We start from the raw sequence: 19,503 nt of genomic DNA, 5'->3' as shown, positions 1-19,503 counted from the left end.
TTATTTTTTCACTATGTATGGGCGGAAAATCGTGGCGTATTCAAACTTCAAAGCCATAAAACAAAAATGTCAGCCTCACAGCTCGTGACCCCATCACCCTATTTTTTAAAATTATTTTTCGTTTTTCCCGCGGAAAGAGATTCGTCACAATAAAGTTACAGAAGTCTTTTACTGAGTTTCCTGCCTATACTCTATCTCGCAAGTTGTTTTCAGCACTGGGATAGCTGCAGGCCTCCTTAGCCAATAAGAAGGCCTAATGCCCCTCGAGATGTGTTCATCCGCGCCGTATCTCCAGCTCACCGCCACAGTAATTCGCGGTATCCGACGTGCATGCGTCAAGGCATGTCACGTATGGCTGTAACGTATCATGTACCAACCAAAAATAAAACTCTCTAATCCCGCCAATAATCAGACAGTTGCGCCCGGAACTATTTTCCGCTGCGCAAGAATATTGTCTGTGTATGCGTCGTACCTTCGGTAGCGCTGCAACGACTTGTGACATGGAGTATAGGTATGTCTTTACTGACCATCAGTTAAACGGGCTCCGCTTAACAAGAAGGTGGCTATCACCAAATTGTTTACGAAACCTTTTTAGTCCATTTCATAGTTCCAATTCAAAACTGGCGAGTTACCTGTGTGTCTCTGTAAGGCTACCTCAAGGTCCGTAGAAACTATTGTACCGGCGGTGGCTTGGGGTCGCGAGTAACATGTCATGCTCGTTTATTATTGCATGGACCGACAGCCTTACCTATTAAACTTGTGGCTGTGATGAAATCTTCAACCATAATTTGGTCATCTGCCCGCGTTATAGTGCGGAGACGCAGCTGCTGTATGCAATAAAGACGCTGGACGGCCGGCCATTATCAGAACAAAAATATCAGGACAGTGACCACAACGGACGTATGCGCTAAAGTTAGCCAAAGCGCCAGCTTGTTTACTGCGTTCTACGGGCCTGCAAGGTAGACTATGGGCCTATATAACGTTTGAGCTAGCGCAGTGAAAGTAAATAACCGGATGAGGAGTGCAGTGCCGCCGTCCGCTTCCCGTTGCTTAGCTTGCGGTGATTGCTCGAAAGTCAGGGCGGCGTGCAAGCAACGCAAGGTTAAAGAGATCGTTAAAAACGCATCCACAGGGAAGAAAAGTTCGCAGACTGATGTCGTTTATATGCGGAAAGGGTTCGACAACATTCTACTGTCGCCCAAAAACTTTATTATACGCACATAAATCCATTCTCCCGGCAACTCAGAATAAAGCCAATGCGCGAGCTATCGGTGGCAGGCCGCAGCCATCTTTTATTCCTTTCAGAACGGGGTAGTCTGCTGTTGTTCAAAAAAATTCAGTTTTATTCGGTATATTAACGAATCTTTAGGGCGTACACGTCACTTTAACGTGGTGAGCTTTCGCGGGTATCTGACGTCACGTGACAGATAGACAAATCGGCGCAGGCCGGAAAATTTTGACCAATAGCATAGGCCTCATGGCGAAAAAGGCGTAAAATCGTAAATATTTTTATTGCGATAGCAATTATATGGACACTTAAACTGGATTTCTGCCGTCGGCGTCGCCGTCGCCGTCGCCGTGAAGGTTCCGTATAGATAACATCATCGCCGCGCGCCGTATGCCCGAGCGGTAGCGTGCGGGGGACGCGCGCTATCACGGAGAGCGAACGCACGGCGGAAAGCAAACGCGACCGTCGCGCGTGGGGGATGGGAGGGAGGGAGGGAGGGAGGCGGGGCGACGCTGCGCTCCGGCACCAAAGGCCTATCTTGCAACCGGGCGCAAGGGCAACTTCGCACTCAATCTCCCACGCGCAAGCAAGGAAGCGGGACGGCAGCGCCGGAGGAAGCGAAGGGGGGGGGGGGGGGGGGGGGGGCGCATTTCTACTCTGCCAACAACCTCGCTCGTCGCTCGCCGGCCGCACTGTCTCTTATCTGCACACGGCTCTGACCTTTTCTATGCGCTGTGCATTCGCCGCTCAGTTTCCGTTGAAGCGATAGACCGCACGTACCTTCGCCCGCTGCGACGTATATGCGTTTGCTGCCAGCGTTTTGACAGTCGTTGTCTGCGGTCATTCAGTGTGATCTATTTATGTTTGCTTGTGCGCGCTCACACCATGCTTGTTCATTCAGTTAGTAATAGTCGGGCCACATTTTCCAACGCACGCTACACATGCAATGCTGCCCGGATCGGCAGTGCAGCGCTACAGGTGTGTCCCTTCGCACGCACTGCCCACGGGAAGCGCTTCTCATCAACACCACCGTTTCACACGCGCCTTCTCGTGGTCATCGAGTCTCTCTTCATGTCGGTCTACTTACACCGCAGCACACCTGCTTACTTAATCAGCTCATGTTTACTACAATTCATATTGCTACCAAAGCCGCTCACCTTACTTCGTGTCACATTGCTGTGTTGCTATCGCATTCATTGCTTCGCCCTTAGGGCGAAACTGTGACATTTCTTGCTCGGCCTAATGATGCATAATCAGTGTGTACAGGTCATACGAGATTGGGGAGTTTTCGTGATGTCGCGTGACAGACAGGCGAAGGGGGGCTGGCCCGAAAAGTGCTTCACCAATCGTGGGGGACTAGTGGCACAAACAGCATAGAAACAAATTGGAGCGCCTTTCCGCAACAGCGCCTTATGTTCGTGACATACGCCACCTCAAAATCTTGTACGCCGATTTACGTTTTCCATCTAATCTTTCTGCCTTACTATCACTTTGACTACTTTTTTCCCTTACCCCCCCCCCCCCCCCCCCCCCCGTTCTGGGAAGAAAAACAGACTTCTTTATCGTTAAGATCGCTGCCATTTATCTCAGTATTTTTGTTTATTGGTTGGTTTATTTATGTACAAGATTACAAAACGCTGCAGGCCCATTCTGGGCCCCGGAAGGCTGAGTAAAATAACAAAACATAGCAGAAATAATTCCCAGGAGCATTCAGCAACCAAACAGAGAAAGCTGTATGATGTTCGCGCAAACCTACAGCAGGCTACCAACGCTGCCAACTGAAGTGGCCATCAACAATTGTCCCAAGGTATCGACCTTGTTTTTTTTTTTTACCGATAAGATAGAATAATCGCTCAGCCGAAACCATTTTAGTGACGGTTTCCTTATCTTCAAAAGGTCGAGCTTCATTCAATTCGATAGGAGGCTCACAAAGCTCTATTAGAATTCCACTCAACCACGCGACTTGACTCTCCTCTTAGAGCACATGCTCAATGTATGTGCTCTTGTGTTGTGTGCTTTTCTTTTCCGTTTCCCCTTTCCTAAAGCAATGTTTTTTTTTGCCTGTTCCTCCCACTTTGCGGTGGCTCTATTGCCAATTGCCCAGTAAGAACAAAATGACGATAATGATTATTATTATTACTACTAATAATAATAATAAAGCAGATACCACGCGCTACGCACTGTGGGAATCAGTGTACGCGACGATTTCCTTGCCAGCAAAGCGATGTACTGCATTGGGACAAGGGACGCGCTGCAAATTTTACTGACAAACGCGTCCCTCAGCCACCAGAATGGACCTTGCAGAGAAAGCGGAACTTTTATTCAGCATTAAAACATTATGAATCAAAAGACGCGACGTATTTGACCTTGTAGAAATGCAATCTATTTCAATTCATTGGTTTTTTTTATTCTGACATAATTTCATGATGTCATGATGTCAGGCACGCGGACAAAAAGTCACAATAATGCGGCTTGACGAGGACCTCCATACCAACGCTTGGCAAATACATTTGAAATACACACAAAAAAATCCGAGGACACCTAAGCACATTCTTATGAGTTGTGAATGCGAAAGCATTATGTCCAAATGAACGCCGCTGAGCGGTCCTCCGAGTTTTGCACTGCGAGTAATGTTTTCGAGTTTTAACGCGATAGGCGTTAAGGGCCCCGTTTCACTGAAATTCCGGCGTCGGTGTAAGCGCTGGCGTCCGTGGCGGAGAAATTCATCCCGAACCACCCCGACCGCACGGGCCCTCCGCGTGGCACAAGACGTTAGTGAACAAAAATTTAATTTCTCAAGGTAAAATCCGTCAGAAAAAGTGTAAAGTACGACTTAATTACAGCCTAGAGACATCATAGCGTTGGAATGTAATTTGAATGTACGAGGAAACTTAATTCTGTTACGAGGAAACTCAAACACAAACCCCTTTTTCAGCATTTCTACCATAACAACAGCGGCGAGCTCGTGTAGGTTACTTGCGAAAACCGCATCCAGATGGCGCTCGCCTCCTCAGCAGCGTAAAACACTAGCGGCGCGCCGAGGCGAAGGTGGAGAAAGAAGAAATCTGCAGTTGCCGGGACCTCTGACAAGCATTCAGCGATCTTTGAATGCTATCGCGTTCCTCTCTTAAAGGCGAAGCTTAAGCGTCCTCTAAATTTTTGCTGCGCGGTATGTCATCGAGTTTTGCGATTAAATTGGTGCGGGTAATTATTAAATGCGAAACATTTCTTGGCGAACATTTGCCACTTTGACAATATCTATCTATCTATCTAGCCCCATACGTCTTGATGCTCTCATGGCCATATCGTTAACTTGGTATTTACGAAAATTGGCATACTATGACGAGAGTGTACGACGAACATAAATAATAGGTCATGACATGAATATCATGACATGTGTGTAATATAGGTCATGAAACAGCTACGTCTTGGTGCTCTCATGGTTGTTTCGTTAACTTGGTAGGTACCAAAATTGGCACAGTATGACAACAGTGTATGACGAACATAAATGATAGGTCATGACATGCGTGTCATGTAGCTCTTGACACGCATGTAGGTCATGACAATGACCCCGAAAAAAAAACATCAATACTCAAAAACTACTGAAATGGGTTCTGACGTGGGTACTAAGTGAAGGAAACACTAAAGGATAACGGTAGAAGTCGTTTTCATGAGCATGACTCAGCAAACATGACAATGACTCAGCAAAAAAAGATTAACACTCAAAAACCACTCAAATGGGTTCTGACGTGGGTACTAAGAGAAGCTAATTTAAAGGATGGTGGTAGAAGTCATAGTCATGAGCATGACTCAGAAAAAATGACAATGACTCAGCGAAAAAAGATTACCACTCAAAAACCACTCGAGTGGGTTCTGACGTGGGTACTAAGTGAAGGAAATACTAAAGGATGGTGGTCGAAGTCATAGTCATGAGTATGACTAAGGCTTTCGCCTTAAGGTCTCTCAGGTGTAGCTAAAGGGTTTCCTGAAGACTCATGACATGAATGTCACTCCTGAGCACTCATGACATGAATGTCATGACATGCGTGTCATGTAGGTCATGAAACAGCCGCCTAAGTCTTGGTGCTCTCATGGTCGTTTCGTTAACTTGGTAGGCTTCGCGTAACATCGATTCCCACATGGCGTGGGTTCTGCCGGCTTTTTTTCATACGGTTTTTGCGTTAGTATATTGGCATTCGTATATTGGAATCTTTCGGCTGATATTGCTGAGAAATCAAAGACGCCATATGCCACCGACGTCATGCGCTAAGAGACCAAGGAAGCAGCAGCTGCCAACAAAGACGGCAGGCGCGCGCAGCAGCGTCTCGCCCCGCAGCGTCGCGTCGCCGTATCTGTTTCGCCGAGGCGCGCTCGTGACGTGGCGTCGCGGCGATGCCCTCTCCCCTCACGCAACACCTGGCGCGCTATCGACCAGCAGGTGTTGCGATCCGCCGGCTCTGCTGCGTTAGGCGCGCTCGTGACGTGGCGTGACAGTCAGTGGCAATTTAGGTGCCGTTTCGCTGCTACACACGACGCCGGCATTTTCGCTCAATGGGCCAATTGATCCTTTCAGATCAACAATACAAAAACAAACAAATTACGGCATAACCTATCTCGCAATGACTGTCGACGATAATGCGAATAGCATTCGAGCAATGTAGCGACCAACCGTATTCTTGAAGTGACTATTAAGGTGATAGCCTTAGGTGTCTATGCTGGAGGTTCTCTTAGCGTGCGCTTGGCGGTGACCTTGGCGAAACTGGGCCGTGACGAAAAAGTGCCGACGCCGCAAAAATGCTCGGATTGACGTAACATTCCTCAGGGAGGTTCCAGTAAACAAATTAAATTAGTGGCCTTGAAAAAAATTTGATACAGTGTGGTCTGGGTGGGAATCAAACCCGGGCCTCCGGGGTGCTTCTATGAAGCCACAGCTACTCCACGGTTCTCGCTTACTAAAATTGTGCTTAGTGCGTGCGTGGTTGTACACGTCATGCCGCAGTCATCTCGCTGACTAAAGGTGTCGCCTAGTGCGTGCACTAACATGCTACACTTTAGGTACTACGTTAAGTGTTAATATTGTTACGAGGCATTGCGTATGAGCCTGCCCTTAAAAGACTGCTGTGCTACGCGAAGAGGAAGAAGACGGGACATGCTTCGTGAGATGCTGTCAGCCATTCCCTGGTAGCAGCAGCCTGTATATATATTGTCTCTCCAGTGTACTTGTGAATCCCCGTGACAATTTGGTGGAGGTGCGGGGTACCAGAAGACGCGCTGTACAACGGAGCTCCGCAGTGGTCGTCGAGTCGGGGTCATCATTATGACAGACGAGACCACGACCACGCCGCCTGCGCCGGCCAGTGCGATGCCTGCACCAGCGCCGACCACAACGTCAACGATCGTCGTTACGCACCTTAAAGACCCAGGAACGTTCTGCGGTACGGATGAAGTTGACGTCGACGATTGGATTGCCAATTATGAACGCATCAGTGAGGTCAATCGTTGGGACCCGACGATGATGCTGGCGAACGTGCTGTTTTACCTCAAAGGAACGGCAAAGGTGTGGTTCGATAACCATGAGGCAGAGATTGGCAGTTGGGACACCTTCAAAACAAAACTTAGTGCCTTGTTTGGGAAGCCCATGGGTCGAAAGGCGGCCGCTACGCAAGAGCTGTCCATCCGCGCTCAGACGTCCACCGAACCATACATCTCCTACATTCAGGACGTCTTGGCTCTTTGCCGTAAAGTGGACATGAACATGACGGAGTCGGACAAGGTTGGTCACGTACTAAAGGGAATCGCAGACGATGCGTTCAACCTATTACTGTGCCGAAATTGTGCGACCGTCGACGCAATTATTGAAGAATGCCGGCGTTTTGAGCAGGCCAAAAGTCGGCGTATTGCGAGGTCATTCGCTCGGCTACCGAACACCGCCCCGACGTCATCATGCGAAGACGGACAGGCCTCTCGTCTGCAGTCATCACCACCGTCGGAAATTACACGAATCGTCCGTCGGGAAATCGAAGCTATTGCTCCTGCTCTCCCCAACAACGGCCACGGCGATTTTCACGTGCCGGCCGTTTCCCTGGTCCAGTCCATTGTGCGGGAGGAACTCGGCAACTTGGGTTTCGCCGTCTGCACCGTTGCTCAGTCTCGGACAACTGACTTTCGCCCTAGGTCGCCGCCTCGCCCGAGATCACCGCCCCAGGAACAACGGTTTTATCCGCGCTCTCGTAATCCGGCTGAATGGCGGACGGCAGATGATCGGCCGATTTGCTTCCACTGTCGCCGTATCGGTCACGTTGCGCGCCATTGCAACAACCGTTGGGTGTCGCCGTTAACCCGGGATGAAACTGCTAGCCGCACCGACAACTACCGCCGTTTTCAGCCCGCTCAGCCATACCAACCATACAACACTGATAGCTACCGCCGCTTCCAGCCTTTTGAGCCGTCGCGGCACTAGACGTCGCGACGTCTATGCGACGTCGCGGCACTAGACGCGGACACTTGTTCGTCCTTTCTCGCAAGCGGTCCGGCGAGTCCACTCCCCGACGAAATTACCACGATGATTGCCCCTGATCTTCCGACTTGTCAAGCCACGGAACTCCACCACCTCCTAACGACCTATAGGGATATCTTCGACTTCGATGACCGCCCTCTCGGTCAAACGTCTCTCGTAAGTCATCGAATAAATACCGGAGATGCTATTCCTATCAGACGGCGACCCTATCGTGTGTCCCATTCCGAACGCCAGGTCATACAACGAGAAGTCGACAAGATGCTCTCTAAAGACGTCATAGAGGCTTCCTCAAGTCCGTGGGCGTCACCTGTCGTCTTGGTCAAAAAGAAGGATGGCAGCTGGAGATTTTGCGTCGACTATCGTGCCTTAAACAAAATAACGCGCAAAGACGTATATCCGCTGCCACGGATCGATGACGCCCTGGACTGTCTTCACGGTGCGAAGTACTTCTCATCCATCGACCTGCGCTCGGGTTACTGGCAGATTTCTGTTGATGACTTGGATCGGGAAAAGACTGCCTTTATCACACCGGACGGCCTCTATCAGTTCAAAGTTATGCCCTTTGGACTGTGCAACGCCCCCGCAACGTTCGAACGCATGATGGACGCTCTCCTTCGTGGCTACAAATGGTCTATCTGCCTCTGCTACCTAGACGACGTCATTGTGTTTTCCCCAACGTTTGAAAGCCACCTTACTCGTTTGGCGACCATTCTAGCTATCTTTCGTCGAGCAGGGCTCCAGCTAAACTCCGAAAAGTGTAATTTCGGCAGACAACAAATCACTGTGCTTGGTCATCTTGTAAGTGCTACAGGTGTCCAACCTGACCCTGCCAAGATTAGCGCTGTTAAGAACTTCCCTGTGCCCTCGTCTACTAAAGCTGTTCGGAGTTTCATTGGATTATGCTCCTACTTCCGCCGTTTTATACGCAACTTCGCCATCATAGCCCGACCCCTCAATGACCTTCTCAAGAAGGACGTGCCCTTCTCGTGGGGCCCCGACCAAGCAACCGCATTCTCGGCGCTGACCAACTTGCTCACTTCACCGCCTATCTTGGCTCACTTTGACCCATCTGCGCCTACTGAGGTTCGCACAGATGCTAGTGGGCATGGAATCGGCGCCGTCCTCGCTCAGCACCAGCATGGCCACACACGCGTTATTGCATACGCCAGCCGCCTGCTCTCCACATCAGACCGGAACTATTCTATCACAGAGCGCGAATGCCTTGCATTGGTTTGGGCTGTCGCAAAATTTCGCCCGTATTTGTACGGCCGCGCATTCTCGGTTCTTACCGACCACCACGCTCTTTGTTGGCTGTCCTCGCTCAAGGACCCAACTGGTCGCCTAGGTCGCTGGGCTCTGAGGCTACAGGAATATACCTTTGAGGTACTTTATAAATCGGGTAGGCTGCATCACGATGCCGATTGTCTTTCGCGCTATCCTGTGGACCCTGCTAGCCTCGCTGACCATGAGCATGATTCCTGTGTGCTGGCCATCTCTGATCTACGCGACATCGGCAACGAACAGCGTCGGGATGCAGCCCTAAAGCTCACCATTCAGTGACTCTCTTCTGCGCGTTCCGACCCTGCTCTACGCCAGTATGTCCTACGCGATGACGTCCTTTACCGTCGCAACATGAAACCTGACGGTCCAGAATTCTTGCTAGTTATTCCCCGACACCTGCGCACCGCCATTCTTCAACATCTACATGATGCTCCAACTGCCGGCCACCTGGGCGTTTCACGCACCTATGACCGCGTGCGACAGCGGTTCTTTTGGCCTGGCTTATATCGTTCAGTGCGCCGATACGTTGCTGCCTGCGAACGCTGTCAACGCCGCAAACGTCCTGCTCTTCCTCAGGCTGGCCTGCTTCAACCTGTCGACATTCCACCGGAGCCTTTCTTCCGCGTCGGCCTTGACTTGCTCGGACCTTTCCCTACGTCCGTATCCGGCAACAAATGGATTGCCGTCGCAACTGACTACGCCACCAGATATGCCATCACGCGCGCCATGCCCAGTAGCTGCGCTACCGACGTTGCAGACTTTCTGCTCAATGACGTCATTCTTCGACACGGAGCTCCGCGTCAGCTTCTTACGGATCGTGGACGCTGTTTCCTTGCAAAGGTCATTGACGAAATTCTGCGTAGCTGCTCTACTGAACATCGCCTTACGACAGCCTATCATCCACAGACCAACGGTCTTACCGAGCGGCTCAACCGAACTCTTACGGATATGCTGTCCATGTACGTCTCTACTGATCACCGCGATTGGGACGCCGCCCTACCCTACGTTACATTTGCCTACAACTCGTCCCGACATGACACTGCCGGCTATTCGCCGTTCTTTCTCCTGTACGGCCGCAACCCTGCGTTGCCCTTCGAGACGCTCCTTCCTGCTGATCCATCCGTACCAACCGCATATGCTCAGGACGTCCTCTCCCGAGCCAGAATGGCTCGCCAGGTTGCTCACACTAGGCTGTGTGCGTCGCAGGCCTCCCAAAAAGAGCGCTATGATAGCCGGCACCGCGAAGTAGAGTTCCCTCCTGAATCTCTGGTCCTACTCTGGACGCCGTCTCGACGCCAAGGCCTGTGCGAGAAGCTCCTCCCTCGCTACACAGGACCCTACAAGGTTCTCCGCAAGCTCAACGATGTTGACTACCTCATCACTCCGCTCCGAGATCGCCCATCTTCTTCTTTTGCGTCTGCTGCTGATGTTGTACATGTGTCGCGGCTAAAACCCTACTACACCAGCAGTGCTGACTCATTTTAGAAGGCGCCGTGACGGCGCTCAGTCCGCCGGGGGTGATGTTACGAGGCATTGCGTATGAGCCTGCCCTTAAAAGACTGCTGTGCTACGCGAAGAGGAAGAAGACGGGACATGCTTCGTAAGATGCTGTCAGCCATTCCCTGGTAGCAGCAGCCTGTATATATATTGTCTCTCCAGTGTACTTGTGAATCCCCGTGACAATATGTAGCGTTCAGGAGGTCGCCTTAGTGCCACACGTGTACTTCCCATTGCCCCTCGTTATGAATTGCAATAAGTCTAGCCCCGATCGCATAACGTCATGTATTACCAAATGTGCAGCAGGTTTTCGCCTTCTTGTGTCACAAGAGTGTAACACCTGCCGAGCTTTTTCAACGCCTACAGTGGTAATTCTGACTATTTGTTGCGGTTATATGCCATATTCGATATCGTCCCACTTTGACATAGTACTCTTGGAAAAGTAACCCGTCAGCATGGGAGAATGGCGACGACAGTATTATGCCGATGCAGTGACGATGGAATGACGACGGAATCATATCGATGGGACGACAAAGTGAACTTTGTGTTGCTGTGTTGCTGAGTTGACTTTCAAATTTAGTGTGGCATTAGTGTGTACTCGTGTGACTGGACTTGGTGTTACTGTGATTTCGAGTCGACTTTTAGTTTTTTAGGTAAATTCTTTTTTTCTTTCATATCTCTATGTGAAAAGGAGTAGCCGGCGCCAATTAAAGGCGACAAGATCTCCTAAATACAGTATAATAAAAAAGGCAGTATAACGATGACGGCATCACGACAATAAGATGTCAATTCTTAAATTAGGACGATAGTGTAGCGACAATAGCTTGACGACAACGACATGATGACAATTAAATGACAATAGAATGACGAACAGATTGATGTCGATGAAACGACAAAAGCGGTATGACGACTATGGCATGACGACAATGGGATGACGCTACTGAATTAATGACAATGATAAAACGACAGTGTGAACACGACGGCACGACGACGACTCTGTGACGACGATGGCATGACGATAGTCAGATTACAAAGCTGGAATTTTTTATTTATTTACATATACTGCAGCCCAATATAGGGCTATAGCAGCAGTCGGGAACATCATCCATTACTAAAATTAGAGCACTGCACGGGCCCGGGCCGGCCCGAAAGCCCGGGCCGTCCGAAGCGTTTGTCGGCGGGCTCGGGCCGGGCCCGGGTTTAAAGCCGCGTTAAAGCCCGGGCCCGGGCCGGGCTCGGGCTTGAGGCCGCGGGCCCGGGCCGGGCTCGGGCTTAAAGCCACGGGCCCGGGCCAGACCCGGGCCCGCTCATTGAAGGGCCTAATTAGGCCTTCTAACACACGCGACCGTTATGCATTGCATGTTTCAATGCATTCTGTGCCAAGCTGAAGTGACACGTGCAAGATGACTGTCATCATCATCATCAGCCTATATTTATGTCCACTGCAGGACGAAGGCCTCTCCCTGCGATCTCCAATTAACCCTGTCTTGCGCTAGCTGATTCTAATTTGCGCCTGCGAATTTCCTAACTTCATCACCCCACCTAGTTTTCTGCCGTCCTGGACTGCGCTTCCCTTCTCTTGGTATCCATTCTGTAGCTCTAATGGTCCATCGGTTATCCATCCTACGCGTTACATGGCCTGCCCAGCTCCATTTTTTCCGCTTAATGTCAACTAGAATATCGGTTATCCCCGTTTGTTCTCAGATCCACACCGCTCTCTTGACTGTATATCTTATCAGATGACTATATCTTATCAAAGAAAATAGTAAAACAGATGGAGTTCTCATTTTTAACAGCGGAGGTGTTTCAGCCGGGTCTAATGTGTCCGCTGAATCCAAAAATGTCGGCCGATCCTGGCAGCAGTGCAGAAAGGGTCCAAGCGCAATAGCACATACACCTGTGAACTAGCGAAGCTGAGCCTGGTTAAGTCTAGCTATGAATGGTGGGGACTAATTGCATATCGATAGGAAATTGATAGCCAATCAATAACTTATCGATAATCGATCAATAATCAATAAATTCCCGAAAATGCTGGGGATGAATTTAGCCTAGCCCAAATACGTGGCCAATACCTTACGATAGCCAATCGACAGCCAATCAATAGCTAATCAATAATTGATCAATAATCAATAAATTCGGATAAGTTGGTAGTGCTTAACGTATCCCAAATACGTGGCCAATATCTTGCAATAGACAATCGATAGCCAATCAATAGCTAATCGATAATCAATCAATAATAAATCAACTCCGGGAAAGGCTGGAGATGACTTGGTAGTGCTTAGCCTAGCCCAGAAGTCAGGACTAGCTAGGTGCCCATCATCTCTGCTGTCTCTTTAGCATTGCGCCGCCAGTGCAAGCTACGCTAATTTTTTTTTTTCCGCAAAAACGAACATTGTTTCCACGTAAGGAAAAATAAATTATACAAAGAACCACTCCTGAAACCATTTCCATGTTACCGCTTTTGCGATCGTACTATTACAAGTTTTAATACTATGGCATTATTTTAGCGCTAAGGCCAGTTACTTTTGTGCTTCAATGCATAAAACAGCGTTTTCCTCAGAAGGTTAACTGGAACGCCCATGCATTTCGTCGGACACTTTGAAAGTTAGTATATTGAAACTGGTTCAGTCCTGAGAATTTCTTCGAAGTGGATACGCCTTGCGAACTCAGCGGCTATAATTCGTAGATTGAAAGATGCGCCGTAAAATAATTAATTAAAAACTTAATTCGTGTAATTATGTTAAATATTCAATTAGGCCATCAATGTAAGAATTAGCTTGGAACTATATAAAACAATTAGCATCCTTAGAGCGTCGTCGCATTAATGCGAACACAAGAAATCCTGAGATATGGTCCATTCCATACTTCAGAACACTCTGTAAGCTTCAGTCGTTAATACATTACCTACCATTCACTTTGAACAGATACAAAAATGGCGGTAATTTCAGTAAGAAAGAACTCAGCTGACATTTTGGTCGCTTGTTGTGTATCTGATGTGATTATTATTCTTCCTTTGCGTATGGTTCTGAGTGTATAATGTAAATCCTGTTTCGTTTTCTTAGCAAATGTTGATCTTGTAAAATTCAGTCTCATGCTATGTTGTATAGGTGGTGTTGTTTTGTTTTGTATAGCTAGTATTGTTATTGTAGTGATGTTTAAAATGCATTCTGTTAAAAGTTTTTCCAATTCTGTTAACTCGCCGTGACGCAAATATTCTTTGTCTTTCCGTTCATAGCTATTTCGTCTATGAGGAATTCCAGCGAGAGCTGGAAATATATGTGAATTATTGTGCATGTGTGCACACTGTTTGCTGTACTATTGCCTTGCCTGGTCTTTTGGGTCACGTCAAGCTACATCATCATCATCATCATCAGCCTATTCATGTCCACTGCAGGACGAAGGCCTCTCCCTGTGATCTCCACTTACCCCTGTCTTCCGCTAGCTGTTTTCAACTTGCGCCTGCAAATTTCCTAACTTCATCATCCCATCTGGTTTTCTGCTGACCTCGACTGCGCTTTCCTTCTCTAGGTATCCATTCTGTAACCCTAATGGTCCACCGGTTATCCATCCTACGCATTACATGGCCTGCCCAGCTACATATGTAGCTTTTAGTCCAAAATGACCGTCCAGCATGTAAACTGGACAATAAATTGATTTGATTCGATTGATTTCGTCGGACACTTTGAAAATTATTATCTCGAAACTGGTTTAGTCCTGAGAATTCGTTCCAAGTGGATATGCCTTGCGAACTCGGCGGCTATAATTCGTAGATTGAAAGATGTGCCATAAAATAATTAATTAAAACGTTAATTAGCATAATAATGTTAATTCTTCAATTAGGCGTTTTGATTTCTCGTGGAAATAATGGCCACCTCATCGAGTAGTTTAGATCAAGGATTATAATTGCGCTATCTGCCACAGGCAATCTTTAAAAATTTGGTTCAGCTAAAATGAAACGCCCTTTATATTTGCATGCTAAATGACATAATATAACCATATCATACAAATCAAGGTTAGTGCATGCGCACCAGCGGAAAAATAGCAGCACAGACAATGGGCCGGATTACTGATGTTCCCGTGGGAGAAACAAAGATTTCGGCCTTTTATTGCTGATATACTGCAGCTTATTAAACCTCTAGAAGGTGAGGCTGACAGATACGGCACAATCTGTAAGTAAAAAAATATATTTTTTTTATTACAAGCCGGGCCTGGTCATGCACACGCGAGCCCTAGCTAAGCTTAGTAATGAACGCCCGGGCCCGGGCCGGGCCCGGGCTCAGTTACACGGGCCCGGGTCGGGCCCGGGCTTGGAACCACGGGTCCGGGCCGGGCCAGGGCTGGTCTCGGTCATGTACGCCCGGGCCCGGGCCGGGCTCGGGCCGAAAAATCAGGCCCGTGCAGTGCTCTACTATAAATTATACATTAAAAACATATACATACACAAAATAATGAAAAAAGAAGTACTTTACATGTTAGCGAGTTCCTTACTGGTGGTAGCTATAAAATCATTTAGTGATAGTGAACGAATGTTACCGGGAAGAAAATTACATAGCTCTATTGTACGTGAAAAAAAAAATAAACTGGATTTGAATGTGTTAGCATGAACAAAAATATGTGTTAGGGTCAAGGCGTGGGAGCTACGGGTACAACTTGCGTTCGCAAATGTGATGTAGTTACAATCAGAAAGACCAGAGGTGGAATTATTAATTGAATATAAACGTTTTAAGACTTCGATGCGATAACGTGAAAGTAATGACTCGATCTGTGTTCAGAGATTGTTCAGAGAACGACGACGATTGAATTACCACGACGGCATGATTGCGAAGTGACAAGGAATGAATGACGACTCTATGACGGTGATGGGAACCGTATGACAAAGCTGGAACGGTGATGATGCAATGACCCCGATGACATCAGGAACATGATCCCATACCTTGTGGCCCAAGCTGTTAGCCAACTTGGGACTCTGGTTGCGGAGTAGAAGGCGTGGCGACAATGGCATGACGAGAGTGAGATTAAGAAGCTGGAATTACCACGACTTAACGACCACGATGGCACCATTACCACGAGTACATACCCTGTGGCCCAAGCAAGCAGACAACTTGGGACGCTGGGTCGGCGTAAGAGTTTAGATAGATAGATAGATAGATAGATAGATAGATAGATAGATAGATAGATAGATAGATAGATAGATAGATAGATAGATAGATAGATAGATTAGATAGATAGATAGATAGATAGATAGATAGATAGATAGATAGATAGATAGATAGATAGATAGATAGATAGATAGATAGATAGATAGATAGATAGATAGATAGATAGATAGATAGATAGATAGATAGATAGATAGATAGATAGATAGATCTAGGGCCCGAGGGCGAAAGCCCCCAGGCTAAGTCGGTGAATAGCAAATAATGCTATTCACAATAAAAGCACAAAATACAAGAATCTGTGTCCACCGTGTGAAAGTGTATGACCAGCGAAGCTGTGTATGTGGTGATTGACCGTTGCTCTGGTGAAACATTGCAAGTTTGCGGGATTGGGTCCACATAGGCAGTTCGCATGCACGTGGCCACCAGGGTAAGCTACGTCACGTAATGAAGAAGCAAACATAAGTTCCTGCGAAAAGCGCGGTGTGGTGCACACATTTTTTACGATCCCGCAGTTTAAAAGCGCCGCCATCCTGACGTTTTCATACGACGCCCCAAGGTGACGCGAACGCCGCCATCCTGACGTTTTCATACGACGCCACATGTGGGCCCGACGCGTCTGAAATTGTTTTACGATCCCGTAGTTTAAAAACGCCGCCATCCCGACGTTTTCTTATGACGCCACTCTTCCGGTCTGTTGCCGGGCGCAATCTGCTGGAACCTATAACAGTGTCTGAAATTGTTTTAAGATCCCTAAATTTAAAGAGGCCGCCATTACGACGCGTCTGAAAATGTTGATCTATCTACTTGCATTGCAGGGCGCGATCTCCTGGAACCTAGCCTATAACAGCTTCGCTTTATAACAGAAAGAATGATCTTGCTCAGAGGAACGGTCCCTCAGTTACCTTCCAACCGGTACCTGGTCACTGCGGCTTGGCCGGAAGCGAGCTAACTGATGCGCAAGCCGCCGACCTAAAGATTTCTTACTCAGGAAGCGATGTAAACTCTTTGTTGACTACGCTCATACGAGAGCGGACATCACATTACTTGGCTCAACTAGATCATCGGTACAGGCACCTGCGGGCAATAGACTCTGGCAGGACTTTTCTCCTCCCGGTTAAAGTCAAGCGATGCTAAGCAAGTATGCTTCACCTGATTCGTCTGGGGCGTCACCTTCACTCGACGTTATGCCCATCTTATCGGCCGTGCGGACAGCCCGAACTGTGAACGCTGCCAAGTGTCTGAGACTCCAACAACTGTTTTGCGACTGCCGTCTTAGGCATCACAGTGGAAGAAGCTGGCTTCGACGCTAGAAGACACTGGCAGGCAAACATTTTCCGAAAGTACTATTTTGTCCGCAATATGTGACCGTACGAGTGTAGGCAGGCTCAAAATGGCTACAAGGGCTGAAGACACTTCAGACCAGGCTGAAGACACTGAAGACACTGAAGACGCAAGGCTTTAAGTAGACTACTGTGTTAGTGTATATATGCATTATTTGTTCCTGTCCTGATCATCATATTTCATCATTCTTTTTTGTCCCCTTTTCGTTTTCCTATGTGCAGAGTAGCAGGATGGCCAGAGCATGCTAGCTCAGGCCGACCTCTCTGCCTTTCTAATAAGTTATCTCTCCCCTCTCAATCTTATCCACAGTGCCGGCGAGGACACCGTGTTCGACGAGTACTTTATTCCCAAAGGAACCACCGTGATTCCTAATGTGTGGGCCGTGCACAACGACCCGACGCTGTGGAAAGAACCGTCCAAGTTCGACCCGACACGCTTCTTCAGGGAAGACGGCTCCCTCATTCAGCCGAAACCCGAGCACCTGATTCCCTTCTCTATCGGTAAGACAAGTCTCCCTAGATGGCATATTTCACGGAAGCGTTGGAGTTCCGCTATTATTGGCTGTTAAAGGTGCCCCTTTAACAGCCAATGATGATAGCCAATGATTCTTCTTAAGAAAAAGAAATAAACTTATTGAAAGAGCCGGCATTAAAGAAAATATTGCTGCTGTAGTTGGTCACAACCTAAGAATGCAGTGGCAAATCTACCGCTGTTGAATTTGAAGAGAAATTGTATAGGTGCGCCAGGCAATTACGTTCGCCCATTTTCATGATGTCATGGCGCAAGCGACTGTCTTGAAATATTGGCGTCTCTTGGGAACTGTTTCCGAGCGCGGAAGCAATGCGAGAAAGTAGAGAGCGGTCCTGTGAGCGGAATTAGTATTGTGTTCTTAGGTAGTCATGGATTATAGTAAATTACGGTGCCGCAATTTTAAAAAGTTGCATTTTTCCACTTGACAAGTAAAAACTAGTCATACTAACGGACTGGTTGCGACACCGCTCTGCAGTACCGGAACCTTCTCGATGTGATGTCAGTGATTTCGACAGTGAGTACTTGGGTCAAGTTATTACTTTATCGGTGAACCAAGACTACGTTGAATTGTGAAGAAACCAAAGACTCGGAGCTAGCAAGTTTCGAGAGCTCTTCGGGCGCCAAAATAGACTGAATAATTTCCATACGTATACTTTGTAACCCGTGAAGTCAGACACACGTATCGGCTCTTGATATTCTGGCACGAAATTCAATTCATTTCATTTCATTTTTTGCCACTGCTCACCAATATTTCCGGCCAAATTAATGACAGCAATGTTTTGAAGAGAATTTACCATTATAACTTACTAAGTACTTCTTTTTAGTGCTTCTATATACGGACGTTTTCTAACAGTACGAACCGATGCACGGTGGTACGGTCGAGTACTATGCATGAAAACCTTTGGACAGATGTGTTCGGCGTTGCACGACCACGTTAACTGGATGTCGCTGCACACATAATCGAGAACTCACATAGCAGCACACGATGGCTGAGCCCATGAAGCAATAACAAAATTGTCTGTCCAAAACACTCATGGCCTCTTCGACAAATGGCACCGATGCGCACCGCGGTGCCGTTTCATCCAATCACCGTTGGCCCAGGGCGAACCGCGGTGCGCACTGATGCGACCTCCGCCTCAGAGCATTCACGTTAATTTCCTATTTCTTTTGTGTCAAGGGAAACGCATGTGTCCCGGCGAGATCCTGGCCTCCGTCGAGATCTTCCTGTACATCACGTGTCTTCTCCAGAAGTACCGTATCCTGCCCGAAGAAGGGAAGATCCACGATCTCGACTCCATCGACATTCCACTGGTAGAACTAAACCGCTACAAGTTGACGTTTACGCCGCGGTAGACGCGCAAGCAAAATACGTTGCCCAGCGCACAATTTACGCTACCTGTTTTGTTTGTTTATCTTGTACGTTTTGACTTGCGTCAATGTTCGAAACTGTCCATGTTACTTATTATTATTGAAAACGTAAGGGTACGGCCACGCTAGCGGCAAGAACGCGCGCGTCATGCCGCGAGCGGAAAGTTGTCAGCGTCTTGGCCTGAAGGCCACTGTGGCAATAGCGTCTCGCCGCGCGGCAGCGCGATAAGATCTCGCGCGTTCGCGGAACGCGGAATCACCGTGAGGGGAAAGGGTACGATCGGACAGCGTCCACAAATCCCTCTATGGAACCGCGAGAGCCGACGAATAACCCGGCGCGGAGCGCGGCGGCCCGGTTGACATGGCTCCGTGACGTCACCCTCGTCGCTCTTGATTGGTCATTCATCTCGAGGCACGCGGAACTTGCCGCAGAAATAGGTTTTGAACCCATTACGCGCGGCACGCCACAAAACCCCCGATTCATGCCACTTTTACCGGCCGTGCGTGGCATGACGCGTTGCCGCTCGCGTCATGACGCGCGCGTTTTTGCCGTTAGCGTGGCCGTACCCTAATATTTGCAATTT

At 48.3% G+C, this 19,503-nt stretch overlaps 1 protein-coding gene across 2 annotated transcripts in view; it reads left to right on the top strand.

Moving 5' to 3' along the window:
• LOC119449663 (cytochrome P450 2B9-like) overlaps positions 1–18,946 on the top strand; it is a 140,833-nt gene extending 121,887 nt beyond the window's left edge. For both annotated transcript variants that reach the window (XM_049665360.1, XM_037712887.2), the window contains exons 8-9: positions 17,330–17,520; positions 18,729–18,946. In XM_049665360.1, the coding sequence (XP_049521317.1) occupies positions 17,330–17,520; positions 18,729–18,904 (367 nt within the window). In that variant the 3' untranslated portion in view covers positions 18,905–18,946. The remainder of the gene's footprint in view (positions 1–17,329; positions 17,521–18,728) is intronic.
• Positions 18,947–19,503: the final 557 nt, after the last annotated feature.

This window comes from Dermacentor silvarum, chromosome 4 (assembly GCF_013339745.2).
Source record: "Dermacentor silvarum isolate Dsil-2018 chromosome 4, BIME_Dsil_1.4, whole genome shotgun sequence".
Lineage (NCBI taxonomy): Eukaryota > Metazoa > Arthropoda > Arachnida > Ixodida > Ixodidae > Dermacentor > Dermacentor silvarum.
This window is presented reverse-complemented; position numbering and strand designations above follow the sequence as displayed.